The following is a 20025-nucleotide window of genomic DNA, read 5'->3' on the forward strand; positions in this document are numbered from 1 at the left end:
GATGTAAACAGAAGTTTGGACGCTTTGTTTTGTTTCTTTATTATAGTTAATGGTTACTTAATTATTTGAAATGAGTACATGCAATACATTTAATAAAAAAATTGTGAATTAGATATAAAAATATAAAATAAATCAGACTGCCAACAAATACGTATTTTTTAGAATTCTTTTTCTGTTTTAATATTAAGTTACGTATATGTTTCATTATAGCTTTCAGTAACGATCTCCATTAGGTAAAGATAGAATAAAGAATGGAAATGAATGGTTATTATACAGTTTGGTAGTTTCATTAGTTGAAGAGAGATACTAATGAAAATTTATGGCTTACTGTGTCCTAGGAAAAGTGATAGCTTGGCGTTTGTTCGGTACTCGTAAGACAGTAAGAGCTGAATGTAAACTATCTATTGGAAGGTTTTTTTTTTTTTTGGTGTATTATAGTTAATGATTAATTAATAATTTTAAATGAGTACATACTGATTATTTATAAATTTTTTGGGGCATATTCTAAGCTTTTAGCTTCTTAGGTTTAGATGTCAGAATCAGACTAGGCACAGTAGCAACCGCTAACATAGGCTAGGCTTGTTGCTAAGGGACATATATTCAACTGCATGTAATGTTCAACCCCATTTTTATTGCATATATATATTAGGAGTTTAGCATTACTAAAGTATGTACAGTATTTTGCCTTTTTGGAGTCTTATTTCTTCCGTCGGATCGGCGTCGTAACCCTAGAGACCAAGATACGAAAACCTCATGATACGAAGGGCGCCTCGGAACGGATTAATTTCGTATCTCGAGGTACCACTGTAGTGAAGTAAAATGAACAACTTCCATTTTAGAGCAGAACATTTTCTTGGCAGTAGTTCCCTAGTTGAGATTTTTCAAAACAAATGTCTAAGAGCAGTGCTGCATTACCTTTGCTGTCCATTTAAGCTTATATATTTACTAAAAATTACTGCAGCCCTTTTAGTAAGTGCATAAACTTAAATACTGACACTGACTACCAAGGCTGTCACAACTTCACAAATTATTGCAAATAAGTGTGACTTATGCTTTGAATCACTATTCCTGTATTTCATTATTCGTCTTTATATTTAGTAAGTTATAGCGAATGTGTTAAAATAGGCTGTTTATCCAAATTTACAAATTCTCAATTTACATAGCACTTAATACAGCAGCCTTGTTTGTATGCATGCCTGTTGACAAAACTATCACACTTAGCAAATCACTATCTCAAACGCCCAAATTTTTATGCAAATTGTTACTTTGAACTGAAAACCACTATATGTATATGGGTTATATAATTTAAATTTCATTACAATCTTTGTCATTTGTTTTGCTCTTTACAAACTTATCACCCTTATTTTTAATTAATATTTTTTTATCAAGCCTATGATAATTGTAGACTGAACATTTTTTCTCGAGATAAAGTATCCCGCATTCTGTGGTCAATTTACATGAAATTTCATTAACAACTGTGCTTCCTGAAGTAAAAGGAACATACTGGGAATAACCCCAAAGGTACAATCAACATATAGCAACAAGAACTAGGAAACAGCTGCTGCTGCTGCTACTACTACAGGCACAAATTCTGAAAATACTTAGGCACCAAGCAAATCAGAGCCTGAAATTGAGTAGTACCTGAAAATTAGTAGTATACGGTACATGTACATTTTCTCCAATTCTAGTTTTTCTTAAAGAAAAGGGAGTATAATGGGGGAAAAAGATATTAAGAGAAATAGAAATACATAAATAAAGTAAATATCACAAGAGGAGAGCTTACCCAAACTAAGCGAGGCGGTTCTGTTTCAATTGCCTACCAGTAGTTTTTATCAATTTGATATTAAGTGGAATCTGGCCTTTAGACAATAAAAGTTTCATATTCTTAGTAGGACTTCATTCCAATATTACATTAAAAAAAAAAAAAAAAAAAAAAAAAAAAAAAAAAAAAAAAAAAAAAAAAAGTTTGTTTTGCATTAAATTGTGTATCCACAACACTTACTGACAGGCAACCATGCTATATTTACTTTGGGCTTGTGAACATTTGAAGAGTCTTTACTCTACAGTATTCGTAATAAGAAAAAACTAAATTGAAGCAGATATCTGGATTTTCAAATTATCTGCCATCTGGATTACCAAGAACTCCTGTGAGAGTGGTAACTATTGGTCTGAACAGCATTCTTAAATCTAGGCATTATTTGTGCCTGATCACACAAAAATAGTTAAGTGGGTCAGTTACTCAAGCAGCCAGTTTCATTCCAGAACAAGGACGCATATACGTACATAGTATTTAATATTTACTTATTAGATCAGGCAGGACCTATGTTAGACTAACTGGCAGCAACAGCCAGCATACACCGTAACAGTGCCATACTAATTTTCCACTATACACAGTACATCACATTAAACTGCACTTATCCCAAGGTAAAAAAACTTTATGAGTTTGCATCCTTCCCTGTTGAATAGTAATTTATTATAAAAAAGGGACAGACAGAAAAACCCCCCAAAAAAAAAAAAAAAGGGACAGAAAAAAAAAAAAAAGGGACAGAAAAAAAAAAAAAAAAGGGACAGAAAAAAAAAAAAAAAAAGGGACAGAAAAAAAAAAAAAAAGGGGACAGAAAAAAAAAAAAGGGGACAGAAAAAAAAAAAAGGACAGGAAAAAAAAAAAAGGGACAGAAAAAAAAAAAAAGGACAGAAAAAAAAAACAGGGACAGGGACAAGAAAAAAAAAAAGGGACAGAAAAAAAAAAAGGGACAGAAAAAAAAAAAGGGACAGAAAAAAAAAGGGACAAAAAAAAAAAGGGACAAAAAAAAAAAAAAAAAAAAAAGGGACAGAAAAAAAAAGGGGACAAGAAAAAAAAAAGGGACAGAAACAAAAGGGACAGAAAAAAAAGGGACATTAAAAAAGGGATAAAAAAAATTGGGATTAAAAAAAAGGGAAAAAAATAAAAAAAGGGATAAAGAAAAAAAAGGGAAAAAAAAAGGGACAGAAAAAAAAGGGACAGAAAAAAAAGGGACAGAAAAAAAAGGGACAGAAAAAAAAGGGACAGAAAAAAAAGGGACAGAAAGAGCATCTCTTACTTCCTACAGCACAATCTTTCCTTTATATTAAATATGAATGATGCATTAAATACAGTACTTCATGGAAATAAAGTTACCAAACTAGGAGCAGATGAGCCAGCTATGACCAATAACAGACAATAACTTACTATCCCACCAGTAGATCGTTGCTCGACTGCCATCACTCCTAACAATGACGTAATTCTTCAAGTCATGCGCATCCACGTAAGTTACCACTTGAAGAACTCTAGTCTCAGTGAGCTGCTGTACTAATGTTAGTGTGTCTGCTATGGGGTCTAGTTCATAAATGTGTGTTCCTTTCTGAAATATTACAATAGAATTATGCTCACAAAGTAAAAATCTGAACTTCAGTATCTAAAACGGAGAAATTTCTCAGAAGCTTTAAGTCACTAATTTAGTACAAAGTTTTAGGAGGACAAAATGCTTATTTGAAGTATACTAACAATTCTGGTGCTTATTCATTTATCTAAGTCAGCTTCAATTGAAAAAAAATTATAATTAATAAGTGCCTTAACTACTGAATTAAATTCTACATTTATTAATCCCAGTTAAACCCAGGATATATATAGCTCAAAAGTTTATTACAATGAAAGTTCAGCTCTATCAGCAGCCTTTTTCTCAGAAGCACAGATACAGCAGGAAAAGTTCGGACTATTCCTACTTTTGATGTCTCATCAAACACCATGTGGAAAAGGCTTTTAGCATACATGAGATTACATGCATCAAATGCAAGGCATCAATCCCAACTGAAACAAAAGGGAGGGCTTAGTCTAAAACTATCTTTTTTGTTATGGGCATGGAACCTCTGCCCCTCCTATGGATGGTTCTTATTTGTCTTAATGAATTAACGTATGAAAACTGTTCATTTGGGAGAAATTTGTCTAATACCCTTCAAAGTCACCGATTTGAAGCAGTGCTTAGTGCACAAGTGTAGTCAAGAAAATTGTTGTATCAATACAAAGACTATTACAGGTAATCCCCATTTAACGACTAATATCTTTTACAACAGCAGAGTTACAACGGCAACATAATATAAAAAAAACACCAGAATGAAAATAAAAATATTGGGAATGGTAGCCAAGAGAAAGGCTATTAAGTGCCAATAATCTAGCCTAGCCTAGGTTTTGAAAATCTATGGCTAAAACAATAAATAAGACTTATAATATACTTTGCAAATAAGAGCTAAACAGTTGAAGCTCTTAAATCGGCATTCCATGATCAAGTGGTTTGGCTTTATTCAGCTGCCATTAAGTTTATTGCATGGCCACAGGGTGGTGCCACACATTGTTCACAACTTCATGACAGTAAAAATTATGCCATAACTGATTATGAAAATTAGTAATGAAAATAAAATGTTAAGTAAATTTTTTAATATTAACTTTCAAAAATTTTTTAAGACCAGTGCTAGTTGATGGCCTCACTGGCGGGGGTTAGAGATGCCAGCAAAGCAGAGATGGAACACAGGATTTAAAATATAAAAATACAGTGGTATCTGCAAGATTACCTGGCAAAGTAGCACTAGTCAATTTTTATCATTATGAAACAAAACTTCTACCAAAGCAGCAAATGTTGCTAAGAGAGTGAAAGTGATTACCAAATAGCTAATACTCCTATAGAAGAAGACAATGTTTAAAAGGCAACCTGTGATAATTGCTTCTAAAGCCATTTGTGATAAAGCATAAATGCATGTTTATTTTAATAGCACCTACTACATGAGAGCTAATACACTGCAAAACCAGTCATCAGGGGTGTGGGAAATTAAGGAGAATCACTATAAATTGTAGTGAGGTATAGGGTCACTACCAGTTCAGATTAGGCTCCCAATTAGCATTTTTAATCTTTTAATAAAGATTTCAAGGAATATGTAGACAGTTTTCTTCCCTCCAAGAATCAAGCATTAGTAAACAGGCCTCATTTGGAGAGAAAAAAATGATCACCCATGAGACCAATTCACTGCCAGGGCTTAAGACAGTGAAGACCAAGCTCAGTGAAGTGTGCAAATGGGAGACTTCAAACTGAAGTCATAGCATGTATCACTCAAAGTGCGCTTTTCAGAACAGAAGGTAATGAAACAAATGTGAAGATCTAATCTTCAGGCTTTGGTAACCACACAAATTCCTGTTGAGTGTGAATGAAGTGTAAAATCCCTCCAAAAGAACAATTTGCTCTGCAGGTCATTCTTTTGCTCGACAATGCTCAGGTACATCCTCCAGGATTTGATAAGGAAGTTATTGCAATAAAACAAATCTTCTCATCCAGCCCATGAACCAATAGGTAATTTAAAATTATAATGCAACCAAGCACACTTTCAATTTTCCTTTGAAGCAACAGTTAACGTTCAGTTCTTTAAGAACCGCTTTTATGTATCATACATTGCAAAGCCTTTTAGCCAAGCTGGGGGAAATTTCTCCTATAGGGCTCAAAATTCTGCCTGGTGGAAACTGGACAGCAGCTGTTAAAATTGGAATACATAAAAGCTTTGAGGCTGAACTTGTTGCAGTAAGTGTCTCCTGGAAAATCAATGGGCTTCAGGTCTGTGATTAAGTGGAGCAGCACAGATGAGCTCACCAGAGAACTGCACTACTTTCAGAGTAAGCAGCGGAGAATTTTCTTGCAAGGAGTAGGAAAGGGAAAGGGAGATTTCCCTATTTCATGAAGAACAGGAACCTCTTGTTTGTATGGGGCTTTTACAATGAATGGAACCAGTGAATATTCAGTAACAGGACCAACAGCTTTAAGAGACTTTCAAATCACATCTAGAGTGAACCTCTATCACCAGAAACACTACTCTAACACCTCTATGGAACGCCTGCGAATCAAACTCGCAGCAACCTAGGTGGCAGGTCAAGACCATACTGACACGTCACTGAGGCACTAATAGCAGAAATGAGCATACTGGGGGAAGAGCTAAGATTGCTTGAAAAATACCACCCTGACAAATTTATAGCAAACCATGCTATAAAACTGCTGAATGACAAGGCCAGCGCTCGCCAAGATATTTTTCTTGTAAAATACATAGTAAAATACATGTATCAAAATAATAAAGATTTTTGTATTATATCTGCACCAGTGATAATCTAGAAACTATAAAAATATCACTAATACAGAAAACAGTACTTTAACTTTGGAAATTTGCCTTGTTGCTCAGATAGGCAAATGTTAAGTGGAATGCACTTTAATTACAACAAACACCTAATAAAGAGGACATGAAACAAACCAGATGCACTAAAAGCAACAATTTCCAGGCAACTACTACAAGTCTAGTCACTAAGAGGTGCAACTGTAGATTCATTTAGCCCAGCACTCCAGAACATAGCAAAAAATCTAGTAACTCTCTCTACTAGTGATATGGTGCCGGTCCCCCTTACAGACTTTCAAAAGTGCAAGAATTTAAACATTATCAACCTAAAATGAACATTTTAATTTCTTTCAAGTTAAGAATATTTACGAAATATGGAATATTTTAAATTTTGAAATGTGACCTGTTGTAGTTTATGAAACTATACCTCGAGTACACAATGTAACTGACATAACCTAAGAGATAAAATTATCAACTCTAAAAATACATTTTAAGAACCATTTTGCAATTGTCAAATTATCTAAAAGGTAGCAATTGAAAATACCCACAACAAAAATTCCTACTTTTAGTGAATATCAATTTAGGTTTTCTGATACCATAAGCCAATTTTCCATTTTTTTACCACCCAGTAAGGCAAGCAAACTTATCTTACCTCAGTAAGACTAGCATGACCACTGAAGTACAGTCTAAAACTCTTAATGTTCAGTAAATGTCTAACAGTTTTCTAAACAAATTCTTTACATGTAATATAAACTTCAGAGGGGAGGAAATTTACCGAAATTAACAGAAATCTGCAACGAATAAATTAGGTGAAATTTTAAAGCAGTCAAGAAACAGGAAACCACATTCTGCAGTACTTCAAAAGTCCTCAATACTAACCATTAATTCTTATTACAGATTTATATTAGTCCACATCTGAATTTGAGGGTTGCATCTGAATGTCATTAAAACTCACAACCTCAAATCTTTAAAAGCTCTAATAGAAAAACTAGTCCTGCAAATATAGTTCACACACTATCATCGATATAAAGAAATGTGAATACTCACAACATTGTTCATTCCAATAATTATAATATAGTCTCCACCTTCGGCAAATCCAGTTATTGAATGAACACCAGTGCACTCCATTGTAAAGCGGTCACGGCGATCAAAGTAACGCCCCATCAACATATATATTCTGAGAAACGAGTAAAAGTTACTACGCATCTTAAAAGTCATATAAAAAATTCTCAATTCACAAAACTTTAATCACTTACTCTGTCGTCCCAACAGAATCTGAAGGTGATGAACGATATCGTTCACCAACGACCAAATAAACAGTATCAGCAGCCTGGAACAGTTTTGCAATGTTAAAAATTTCACTATAACAATTTTGCTATTTTAAGTTTTTCCAAATTCAAAACATTCAGAAACTTGCAAAAATACACATTCAAAAACATACAGTACTCTATAGGCTACATTCTAAAAATCCATGCTCAAACCAAAGTGGTATTCACACTAGACCAATACTTTCATTAACTGGTCACAAAGCCTGGAAATCTTATGCATAATTCTTAAAGACTTTACTTTCTAGAAACATAGTTGAATTTTGGAACAGTATACAATATAACCAATTCCTGGCTAAACACAGTCGAGTCACAGACCTCTTCACCAAACCGTTCCAGGAGAAGCGACTAATGAGATTTTAGGGATCTAAATTTTTCCCATGGGAAATAAAATGGATTAATCTGTTCTTGAACACTAGTTATTACCCTAACCTTTACTTTTTATACAAAACATTACCCATAAATACACATTACAATATAATTAAATAACATAGCATTCAATAACAAATACTTTTTTCATTATTAAATATTTACTGTAGTAAAATAACTGATCTACGTATGGCCAATTTAGTCATAATAATAAGTTTGTTGACAAGAGCACCATATGCTAGGCTAGGTACATAGTATGTACTGTTAGAAGTAGGCATAATTATTGTTGCTAATAATAAAACTGAAAATATCACCAATTCTTACATGAAATTAATATATTCAAAATAAGCCAAATTATGTCTGTTATAAATTTAAGAAAAATTACCCAAGTCAAGTCACTAGCTAGTGGCCATGAGCAGCCGTAAAGACAAACCAACAGTTAACTGGAACACTACTACTAAACTTTAAAAAAAGTTCTGGTACATTTTATGCCATTAATTTTTTCTCAAAATATCCTTGTAAAATAAGGGCACTTCTCATAGGCGCTTTGTGATATATCCTGATTAATACCAATTGAAAATAGATCTTCACATTGTATTCCTTTAAAATTGGAAAGAATCCCAATATTAAGGATAGCCGAGTTATAGATATCTCAACTCTCTTTACATAATTTGATTATAAAATACTACTAAGGCAATATTGCCCCTTAGTAAACAACAAATCTCGAAGTCAAGCATGACTGGGAACTAAGAGTTATGAGCATTTTAAGTTTCATGAGTCACACACATCTGCGAATTACGAATAAGCAGCAGACTGCAAAATGTTTTGCCAGGCAAAAGTACGGTCTGAAACTGACAAAAAACACATGTAACACTTTTTCAAATTATAAAGTTTATAAATTTATTAAGCTTATAAAGTATTTGCAATTCTTAAACCCGGCTTTCTTTCGTAAATTAATTTCCATTCGGCATCTAAAGAGTGATCATGTCTGTAAAATTAAATCAGCCGATATTTTAAGAACTTTCACAAAACCAAATGTAAATAGCAGAACACTTCCCTCTTATTATAATTTATATATGGCAATAATACATGCAACATGATTAGACAGTAAAACAATGGTTTTTCTGGGCTCTACCTGTGTCGCCCAGTGAAATGTCCCTATAGCACTCATTTCTAGGTATAAATGCTTAATATACCAGAGAAAAAAAGCCATATGGAATGCCAATTAGAAGTCTCCTCTCTCAAAATCCCCCTCTAGAGGTGCCGTTAAAACTTCTAACTTCCGCTCGCTACTACTACCTCTGCCAAGAACCCTCATTCCTGAATTAGCAGTCTGTGTTCACACGCACCGTTTTCGCAGTTTCCAGAAAGTTTTTACAGAGCATCATGTCTTCCCTACACCAAGAAATTTCTTCATCTAAGTTGAGTATTCCATTTATCGTTTTTTGAGCACTATGGGGAAATTATGCATCTAATATTTTGCCCTTATTTTAAGACTTGTTCATGGGAGCCAGGCATGACTACTTCAGAGTCAGCCATTTTGGATGCATGGTTGGCCGCGTGCGCGGCTATATCAGAATTTTATTTCGCTGTGTAATTTTGTTCACCGTTTAGTACTTCACTGTATAGGCTACGGTTTTCGTATATTTTACAGTCTCGCTCACGACGAATACCGAGAGCCTTGTTTATTATGGTTTGATCCTTACGTTATTAGCCTATTATAGGGCCTTTTTCGTTATCATCAGTCACTCAGGAGTGAGATGGTTCCCTTACGTGCGTACGGTGATATGCTTCATACTACGTTATGTGCCAGTATTGTGGCTTAGGCGTCCTAGGATAGCCTAGCGGTACACCAGTTTAGTTTTAAGAGGAAGATTACCCATTCATTCGCAGTGCTCATGCATGTATGTTTCTAGTTTAGTTTTTATTATAATCTTGTATTGCTATATTTGACGAGGTTGGGAGTTCTTCATGATGACCTACACTAGCCTATCTGACCAGACCTAGGCTAGGTTTTGGAGGGTGGGCTAGGCGGGTAGAGTATATTCCACCACCCTTAGTGGCTCCTAGTTCCGATAACCCGACCAGGCAGATGTTTGCTTGGAGGGTGGCCCAGGACTAGTGTGTTCCTCTCTTAACGTTGTAGGGGCTAGGCCTATCTTACCTGACCAGATCGACAGATTTGATTTTGGAGGGTCGAGTTATGTTCTAGGTGTCCTCTGTGACGTCCTTATAGGAGCCATCTTAGCCTACCTGACCAGATCTGTACAGATTTTGGAGGGTTAGGCTGGGATCTTAGTTGGGTGCAGTTTTCTCCCATCTTTTTCATCAGTACTTCCAATAATTCCTCATCAATTGTCTTGTGAATTAATTTTGTTGAGTGTAGCCTGGCCCATTGGCCCCTTTAGGATGTCAGTTGGCCTACAGTCTTCTGCCCCCTTTAGTAGTATGCTAGTTAATGGCTTCTCGAGACGTGGTATTCACCGACTCATCCACTCCTCCAGACAACCCCCTCCTTCCCGGACTCATTCCAGCGCTGCTTTGTTAGCTCGCTGCCCAAGTAATCCTACTGATGAACAACAGCTAGAGCATAGAGCACGGTCCTGGGGATTAGTCTTACAAGATTGGGGGATTAGTAGTTTATGTAATCTGTTGGTATGTCTCCGGGCTTGTGTTTATTCCGGCGTGTGTGATGGTAGACCACTTCGTGTCCGCTGGGGACTTCCCTTCAAAAGGAAGTTAAGAGACCCCCGGACCACAAGCCAAAAGTAGTTAAGAGGCCTAGAAGTATCAGCCTTTCCAGACCTCTCAGCCTCAAGCAGTGGTACAGGCACTTCCTGTCTCCAAAATAAGTAAGCCTTCGACATCTAAGGCACAACCACAACAGCAATTTGTTCTGCTGCTGTCAACCGACAACAGCCCTCTAGTTCGGCTGCCCTTGTAACTTCCCAAGCCTTCAACGCCTCCTTTGAAACACTAGGGGTTTCGAGGCTATAATAGGCAAGCAAGGGGTAGCAGAGCAAGAGGTGCTTAACAGCAGAGAGCAGGCTCTAGAGTTCTCTCAAGAGGCAGAGGCTTCAGAGGAGGCAGAGGAAGGAAGACTTCAACCAGTCAATGAGTCTCTCCAGGTAGGCGGGAGACTGTACCTCTCCAGGGACCATTGGACTTTCAGTACGTGGGCCCACAGTATTTTATCTAAAGGTCTAGGGTGGATGGAAAAAAGGGCCTCCTCCACCAGTCAGTTTCAATCAGATTCCAAAGACAGACCTAGACTATGCCAAAGACCTTCTTCAAAAGAAGGCAATAAAGTCAGTCAGTCACCTTAAGTTTCAAGGAAGTTTGTTCAGTGTACCGAAGAAGGACTGACAAACTAGAGTGATGCTGGACATGTCCCGTCTCAACTAATACATTCAATGCGACAAGTTCCGCATGCTAACAGTCTCGCAGGTGCAGACCTTACTTCCCCATGGGGTAGTCACCACCTCTATCGATCTTAGACTTTTACTATCATGTACCGATAGCAAGAAACTTCTCTCCATACCTAGGCTCCAAACTAGGAAAACAAGCTTACTCGTTCAGAGTCATGCCATTCGGGCTCAACATAGAGCCCAGAATATTCACCAAACTAGCTTACCTAGACTACTGGCTCATTTGGGCAACCAATGACTAGAAATGTCTCAAGGCAACAGCCAAAGTAATAAAATTCCTAGACTACCTCTGTTTCCAGATAAACAAGGAAAAGTCCAGTTTCATTCCGGCGTCGCTTTCAATGGTTGGGAATTCAATGGGACCTAACCCCACAAACTATCTCTTCCGCCAAAGAAGTGCAGAGATAGCGAAAGCTACTAGATACTAGACAATTCCTCAAGAACAAACTGGCTTCTAGTCGTACCCACGAGAGAATCTTAGGTTCACTTCAGTTAGCTTCAATAACAGATGTTCTGTTGAAAGCCAGACTGAAGGATATCAATTTGGTTTGGCGGAAGAGCGACGACAACAACAAGTTCAGACAAAATCTCCTGGATTCCGCCAATACTAAGGAAAAACCTCCGCCCATGGACGAAAGTCCGGGGTCTTTCCAAATCAGTGCCAATACAATTTCCCCCGCAGTCTCTGATAGATTAGATTAGATTATAAAATTTTTGGCACATAGCCAAGCACCGGAGCCGGGGGGCCATTCAGCACATATATCTTTAATAATAAAAGTCACTGTCGTACAAACAAAAACACACAAAACCGATCTATCATTCATTCATAAAAACCAAACAAACTTAAAACAATTAAGAGAAAATTAAAATTCATAAAAAAGACCAATATTTTTTAAAAATGTCATAACTTGCTCTGCCTGAGCACCTTCACCTAAAATATCGCCAAGAGACTTATTTGCCAGCAAACAAGCTCTACGTTTGTTTTCAAAATGAGGGCACTCCACCAAAATATGCACCACAGTCAAATCCACATGACAAGTGGAACAGCGAGGAACCTGCCTATCCGCTCCACTCATCATTAGATACCAGTGAGTATATTTAGTGGCGCCAATGCGTAATCTAGCTAAAACTATCTCAGACCTTCTATCCATCCGGCTATGAGGCCAAGGATGAACAGAAAGCCTAATCTATTTCAATTTAAGATTATCATCTAAAGTAGACCAGTGGGCCTGCCAATGGTCTCTACAATAAACAGGGACGCCCATGTTGGAAATGTGCCTAAGCCTAGTTGCAGCCTTAGCAGCAGCGTCGGCTCGCTCATTCCCAACAATTCCAACATGGGACGGAGCCCAACAAAACCTAACAGAAAATCCTCTTCTATTAATTAAAAGATAAAACCAATCTTGTACTTCTTGCACTAAAGGGTGGCAAGAGACTAGGCTTTTTAGAGAAGATAAAACACTCAAAGAGTCTGTAAAAATGGTAAAAACCTTGTTAGTACAAGAAATATAAAAAATATATTTAAGTGCAGTCAAAACTGCCAGCAGTTCAGCTGTAAAAACAGAAGAATTAGAAGGAAGCTTCTTTTTAATGATATTACCACTAGTCACTACAGAGCAACCAACACCATCAGAACCCTTCGAGCCATCAGTAAATATATGATGAGAATCACCATGTTCGGAAGCATGGTCCAAGAAACTTGCCCTCAACTGATCACCAGAACTGTTGCTCCTGCTGTCCCTAATTGGGCAGATTTCTAGGCATGGTCTATTCCAAGGAGGAAACTGAGGGCGAAATTTCAGCTACTGCAGGGGGAAATAATCCCACCTCCCTGGCAGAGCTTGCTAGTCGGACCTCAAGCGGCTTTGGCAGTCTCGGTCTATTTGGGGCTATCAGTTGGTTCTCTAACGTACTTATAGTTAGGGTTTAGCTTTGACGTAAGTATTCTTGATATGACTCAAGCCTAATTCCTCCCTACGGATAAATAGTGGGGTAAAACCAGACTCAACATATAGGCTTTCTACTGGTGAAGTTCTATAGGCTCCCATACAAATACGTAAAGCCATATTATGGACAACATCTAATTTCTGCAGTGTTGTCTTGCACGCACAACCATAAACTTGGCAACCATAATCAATTTTGCTTAGGCATAAAACCTGATACATCCTCAAGAGGGTGATTCGACCTGCCCCCCAATTAAAATTAGATACAACTTTAAGAATATTAAGACGAAGCTTCACGTTACATACAACTTCATTAACATTATGAGTAAAAGTTAATTTTTCATCAAATGTAACACCTAGATACTTAATGCTATCTTCATAATGTAAAATCGAATCTTTTAAAACAACGTAGGGATCTCTTCCACTTCTTAATCAACAAAATCTTATAGCTTTGGTTTTTTCTGGTGAAAATTTGAACCCTTTAGTACTGGCCCATGATGTTGAAGCATTAATAGCAGTCTGGATCATTTGACAAGCTTCAACAGCTGTGGACTTTCTACAGATTATTGCATAATCATCAGCAAAGGCCAGACCATGCACCCCGACAGGAACTTAGTTCTAGTAGACCGTTTACAGCTACATTAAAGTGTGTTGGACTAAGGACGCTTCCCTGAGGTAACCCTTCTTCTTGAGGGTAAGCAGAAGAAATGTAAGAGCCCACTCTTACTTTCAGGTAACGTTCTGACAAAAAAATCTTTCAGACAATAGAACAAATTACCCACAACACCCCACTCAACAAGTTGAATAAGGATACCCCCTCGCCAGGTAGTGTCGTAGGCTTTTTCTAGGTCGAAGAACACTGCAACAGTCTGGTTTTGCACAGCAAAAGCATTCTGTATCTCCCGAGTAAGGAACATCAAAGGGTCAGAAGTACTTCTATTTTTCCTAAAGCCAAACTGCCGATTAGATAAAAGATTCTTTGAATCCAAATACCACACAAGTCGAGCATTGACCATCCTCTCATAAATATTGCTAACACAACTGGTTAGAGCAATTGGCCTATAGTTCTTAGGAAGGAAGGAATCTTTAAAAGGTTTTAAAACAGGTAAAATAATCGATATCTTCTAAGACTGGTGAAGTTCCTGAAAGCCAAAAACTGTTTAAAAAGTCTAAAAGAAATTGTTTTGTAGGCAGATTAAAAATCATTGAGTACAGTAAATCATCTTCCCCAGGAGATGTTGGGGAAGATAACGAGATTGCATGATCTAATACTTTCATGGTGAAAGGAAGATTATAAGACTGAATTTAAACTAACAGCAGGAACAACCGTGGTACCATCCCTAATATTCCTGAATGCAGGAGAGTAATGTAGGGCACTAGATATATTGGAGAAATGCCTACCAAAGGTTTCTGCAACTTCTCCAGAATCAGATATGAAGAAGCCATCAATTTTCAAAATAGGCAAGGGAGATGAGAAAATTTCCCTTGCAGCTTTCGGATTCTGTTCCAGACAAACGACATAGGGGAATCATTTTAATTCACTTATATATCTGATAAAAGATTCCCTCTTTGCCTGCTTAAATTTTTTCTTTTGCTTAGCAAGAGCTCTTTTATAGATAATTTTATTTACCAAGCAAGGATATCTACGATATCTCTTGTAGCAAGTTCTTGTTATCTTTCGGCTAAAGGCGCATGCATCACACCACCAAGGTACTAGAGGACGACGAGGCTTACCAGAAGTTCGAGGAATAGACAGCATGGCACCACACAGCAATATACTGATTAAATACTCATAAGCGGATGTTGGGCTCTGAAAATCTTTTATATCTTGATCAACTTCAGTAGATTTTTTGAATAATCCCCAGTCAGCCTCCCCTACCTTCCATTTTGGTAAACATGGAGATGGAATATTTTTCATAACCTTTTAGTGAATGGGCCAATGATCACTGCCATGATCATTCTGGTCTACTACCCACTGGTAATCTAACCTCAATGACGAAGAGCAGATAGTGAGGTCAATGGCCGAGTCAGTATTATGAAAAACATAGTGTCTTGTAGGGGAACCGTCATTCATCAAAGTGATGTCATTTAAGTCAAGCAGCTGTTCTATTATTAAACCCCCACCGGTCTCAGTTTGGCTCTCCCCAGAGGGTGTGCTTGGCATTAAAATCCCCCATCAAAATGAAGGGTTTAGGAAGCTGGTCTATCAATGTCTGAAGATCATTTAATTCTAGCTGACGAGGATTACCCTGCGCATCCTGTAATCTACTTTCTAATGATGGATCTAGGTATAAAGAACAAATAGTGATCCATTTATAATTGAAAATTTGAACTGCACAAGCCTGCAACACAGTGTTCAATTGAACAACCCTATGATTAACAGACTTGCGGACTATGATGCCTGTGCCTCCCTGAGCACATACACCTATCAGGGGTGGAGACCTATGGAATGAATAATTAAAACCCAAGTTGGGAGTGTGCTCTCCCAACTTTGTCTCCTGAAGACACATTGCAGATAGATCATGATCCCTAAACAGAACCCGAACTTGCTCTCTATTTGGTATAAAGCCACTGATGTTCCACTGCATGAGAGCCATTATTTAGAGGAAGGCATCTTAAAATTCCCTACTAATTTAGGAATCTGTGTCCTGGTGAGAGAGATCTTTTCAGTTTTACCAGTACTATTTGACCTAGATCTAGGTGTTACAGATCTTTTAGAAGATGGGCTTTCACTTGCCCGTTCAGTTTTACTTTTGTTTTTTCTATGATTGCTGAGTGACCGTGAATGAGGCGAAGAGGGAGAAAGGGCCCTCTTCTGACGAATAAAGAGGGCCTCTATCTCCTCACAGTCATCTCCACGGTGCACTGTAATGTCAAGATCAGGTGAGGGCTCAATGTCAGGCAATGTCCCTGACAGAGAGAAGTCGTCAACATATTGAGACCTGGCTTGAACCCATGAACTAACAGGGTCCCCTGGCTTGACCAGTCTCTCTGCAACATGGGAAACCCCACCAGGGGGGGCACGGGAGGCCCCACTAGAGGGGGTGTGGAAAGCCCCACCAGCGGGGCACCAGAGAGCCCCACCAGAAGGGGCACCAGAAGCAGTATTCAATTGTTGTGCCTTCAAGGCATCCGAATAGGTTTTCCTGCCCAACAGCTTCTTGGCCTGTCCCACACTGATGTGTTCGTCAAGAGATTTTAGTAACGCATATAGTTCTTTCTTGAATGCACTACATTTCTTATCACGGGCTCGATGTTCACCCTTACAGTTTACGCAAACTACTGGTCCAGAACATTGCTCGTGCTCAGGCTGGCCACACGATTCACAGTTTATTTCTGGTGCAAACATTAGAGGAGTGTCCAAAACCAAAACATTTAAAGCACTGGAGCACTCTCGGTCTATAAGGACTAACTTTCATGATTTCACTATCAAGAATAATTTCAGATGGCAGAGAAGAACTTAAATGTTAAAATAAGCATCGATGAGCGGGGCACTTTAAAAACCTTCCAAACCACATCCGGACACATTTCCAAAATTTCCTCCTCATCTATTTCATGTAGATCTTCATTAAATATAACTCCCTTCGCATAACTAAAATTAGAGTGAGGTTTTACCTCTTTTATCATACCCTCAGGATCAAGCTTCAAATTTAGGAGCATTATCGATTGAATATCTGTCTTCACATGAACTAAGAAACTATTACGCCCAAAGCGAGTTAATTCAGGACTCCCAACATTGCCGATCTTCTGGCTTACCAACCTCTTCACTTTGAAGAGGTTGCCTCTCTCACCATGTGTTGTAATAATTAACCACTTAGCTGGGTCTAATGATCTGGAGGTTTTACTTATTTTACTATTATCTTCAATTTCACTTGGTGGTCTATAAATCTCAAGATACCTTGGGACCTCTTTTGCCTCTGCGAGTCCAACACTCAATGAATCTGATCTGGACTCTCTGTAGGCTCTGTGAGCTTCAGATTCGTTATTGAAAAATACCCAAAATTCAAAAAACCCATAATTTTTGCCAAGTCTATTCCTTACTTCTTTTACTTTACCAAATTTAAAAAATTCATTAAACACAGTTTCATAATTCCAGTCTAAAGGGACTGGTTTCACATATAAAATGCTTGTAACAAGAAGGTCCTTTGAAAAAGGCTCCAAAGTCACAATGGAGGAATTACCAGAATTTTCCTTGTCCTTATCCTTGCCCAAGTCGTCAACAGAAGGTTTTAATGTCTCCATAAGACGTAGAATTGATGATTCGTCCAGGTAGCCCCCCACCCACCATGGAGCCACATTTAGAGGACAGTGTTATCCCATACAGGGTTGCCCGCCCTAGGGTACCACCCAGATATACACCCCACCCTCAGTGCTTAAGGCGTCATGATGTCCGTCGAGATCAGACCCAGCACCAAGAGCAGGGTTTGACATATAAACTTTCCCCTCGCTCGACCACGTTAGGTACTCTAGTTCTACGGGTGAGGTGCCATGCCAACCATCCTCACCCTCCATGTCCAAAACCAATCCAAAAGTCATCAACAAAAAATCCGTACCTTATAGGGGGAGGAAGCAGAAGGATGAAAAGTTTTAGTAAAAGGAAAAGGGCTGACTCATTTAGTTGGATCAACAGCTGGGCACCAAGGACCAGCGAGAAAGCAGTTCCCACCAGGCATCAGGGCCCAGCTGCCGAACCCTAAGCCCCCCATCCTCGGCAAGGCTTCAGCATCTGGGGGGCAGTCTCTGATAGTCCACACGGACACCTCTCTGAGTGGATGGGGGGGCTCTCTCAGTACAAGAAGGTTCAAGGAACATGGTCGACAACATTCCACCAGTTCCACATCAACGTACTAGGGGCAATGGCCATTTTTCTGACCCTGAAACGACTAGCTCCAGCCAGGAACGTTCATATCAGACTAGTCTGACAGCGCAGTGATAGTTTATTGCATAAACAGAGGCAGCTCAAAGTAGAGCCAAATAAATCATGTGATTATTGCAATCTTTTCGTAGGCAATGAAACATCACTGGCACCTGTCAGCCACTCACCTGGCTGGAGTGCAGAATGTCATCGCAGACTCACTGTCCAGGACAACTCCGCTGGAGTCAGTGGTGTCCTTGGACACAATCATTCAATTGGATTTGCCAACAAATACCGGGCCTTCAGGTAGACCTGTTCGCCACGGAGTCCAATTACAAACTTCCATGTTATGTGGCTCCCAATCTGGATCCTCTGGCTCACGCCACAAATGCAATGTCCATAGACTGGAACAATTAGCAGAAGATTTACCTATTTCTGCCAATAAACCTCTTGCTGAAAGTTCTACACAAACCCAGATCTTTCAGAGGACAGATGGCATTGGTAGCACCCAACTGACCGAAGAGCAATTGGTTTCCTCTTCTACTAGATTTGAAACTCTGTCCCAGACGGATTCCCAACCCAAAACTGACTCTCATAGTACAAACTCGGACTGTGTCAGCTTCAAGAATTCTGAATGCCCTAACTTTATGGACTTCATGAAGTCTGCGGCACAGGAGGAGGCTAGTATTGACCCACTAAACACCCTGTTCATGGAGTCAGATACAAGAGAATCAAGACTTGGGCAGTACGATTCGGCAGTAAGGAAGCTAGCCATCTTTCTAAAAGAATCAGATGTCGTAATGACTACTACGAATCTGACAATTTCATTTTTTAGAACTGTTCAAAATAGGCCTAGCTGATAGTACCACTACGACTAAATCTCCCTTGAGGAAGACATTTCTGTTTGGCTTTAATATTAATTTAACAGGTTCATACTTCTCGTCTCTCCCTAGAGCGTGTGCTCGTCTGAGACCAGTAGACCGCCCTCACACTGTCTCCTGGTTTTTAAATGACTTACTCAGGTTGGGTTCAGATACCGACAACGAATCGTGCTCATATAAAACTCTTCTCAGGAAAAGTTTTTAATGAGTCTGGCCTCAGGCGCCAGAATATCTGAACTGTCGGCTCTCTAGAGAACCAAATCATATTGATTTCCTCCCATCAGGAGAAGTCTGCTCTCTCTCCAGATTGGAAATTCTTAGCAAAGAATGAAGACCCACAAAACATGTGGTCTCCATAGAAGATTGTCCCTCTTCCACAGGACCCATCATTATGTCCTATTATTACATTAAAATCTTATCTGGGCAGACTTTCTAAAAAGTCTTCAGGTCCTCTTTTTATAAGAGGATGGTGGAACCATTTCCTTGAAGGCCATCAGACAAATTATTTTATTAAAGAAGCCAATCAGGATTCAGTCCCTCATGTCCATGATATCCGGGCAGTAGCTACCTCAGTTAATTATTTTCATCATATGAACTTAGAGGATCTTAAAAAATATACGGGTTGGAAATCCCTGACAGTATTTATACTCCACTATCTGAAAACTCTAGGCCCTTAAATATTCGGCTGTGGCTGCAGGGAACATTCTCCCCCCTGATATGGCCTAGTTATGTAATTCTAAATCTGTATTTTATTATTTTGCTTTTAATTATCTTTTGGTACTCACTCTCACCTACCTGCCTCGCTTGTAATCCCTGCCTTTCTGCCTTTTGTTCCGGACTGGATTGCTCATCAACCCACTCCTGTACATGCACATAGTTCAATAATATGTTTGTTTTTACGTTCATTACCAGTTGCATTTTCCTAGTGATAGTATGGATTTGGTCATATTAGGCGCTTTTTACTATTTGTAATTTGTTCTTACCTTGGTTATTAAAACAGTAATTTTAAGGAATTTTCATCTTCCTTAGATATAAATTTTTGTTTACATTTTATTTCCAAGCTTG

The 20025-nt window shown here is 38.4% G+C and overlaps 1 protein-coding gene across 1 annotated transcript in view; it reads right to left on the bottom strand.

Moving 5' to 3' along the window:
- Positions 1–20025, bottom strand: part of LOC135219519 (uncharacterized) — a 189724-nt gene that overhangs the window by 111460 nt on the left and 58239 nt on the right. The window contains exons 7-9 of the mRNA XM_064256349.1: positions 7416–7489; positions 7207–7336; positions 3209–3380 (exon numbers count right to left, since the gene is read on the bottom strand). Of these exons, the coding sequence (XP_064112419.1) occupies positions 3209–3380; positions 7207–7336; positions 7416–7489 (376 nt within the window). The remainder of the gene's footprint in view (positions 1–3208; positions 3381–7206; positions 7337–7415; positions 7490–20025) is intronic.

This window comes from Macrobrachium nipponense, chromosome 1 (genome assembly GCF_015104395.2).
Source record: "Macrobrachium nipponense isolate FS-2020 chromosome 1, ASM1510439v2, whole genome shotgun sequence".
Lineage (NCBI taxonomy): Eukaryota > Metazoa > Arthropoda > Malacostraca > Decapoda > Palaemonidae > Macrobrachium > Macrobrachium nipponense.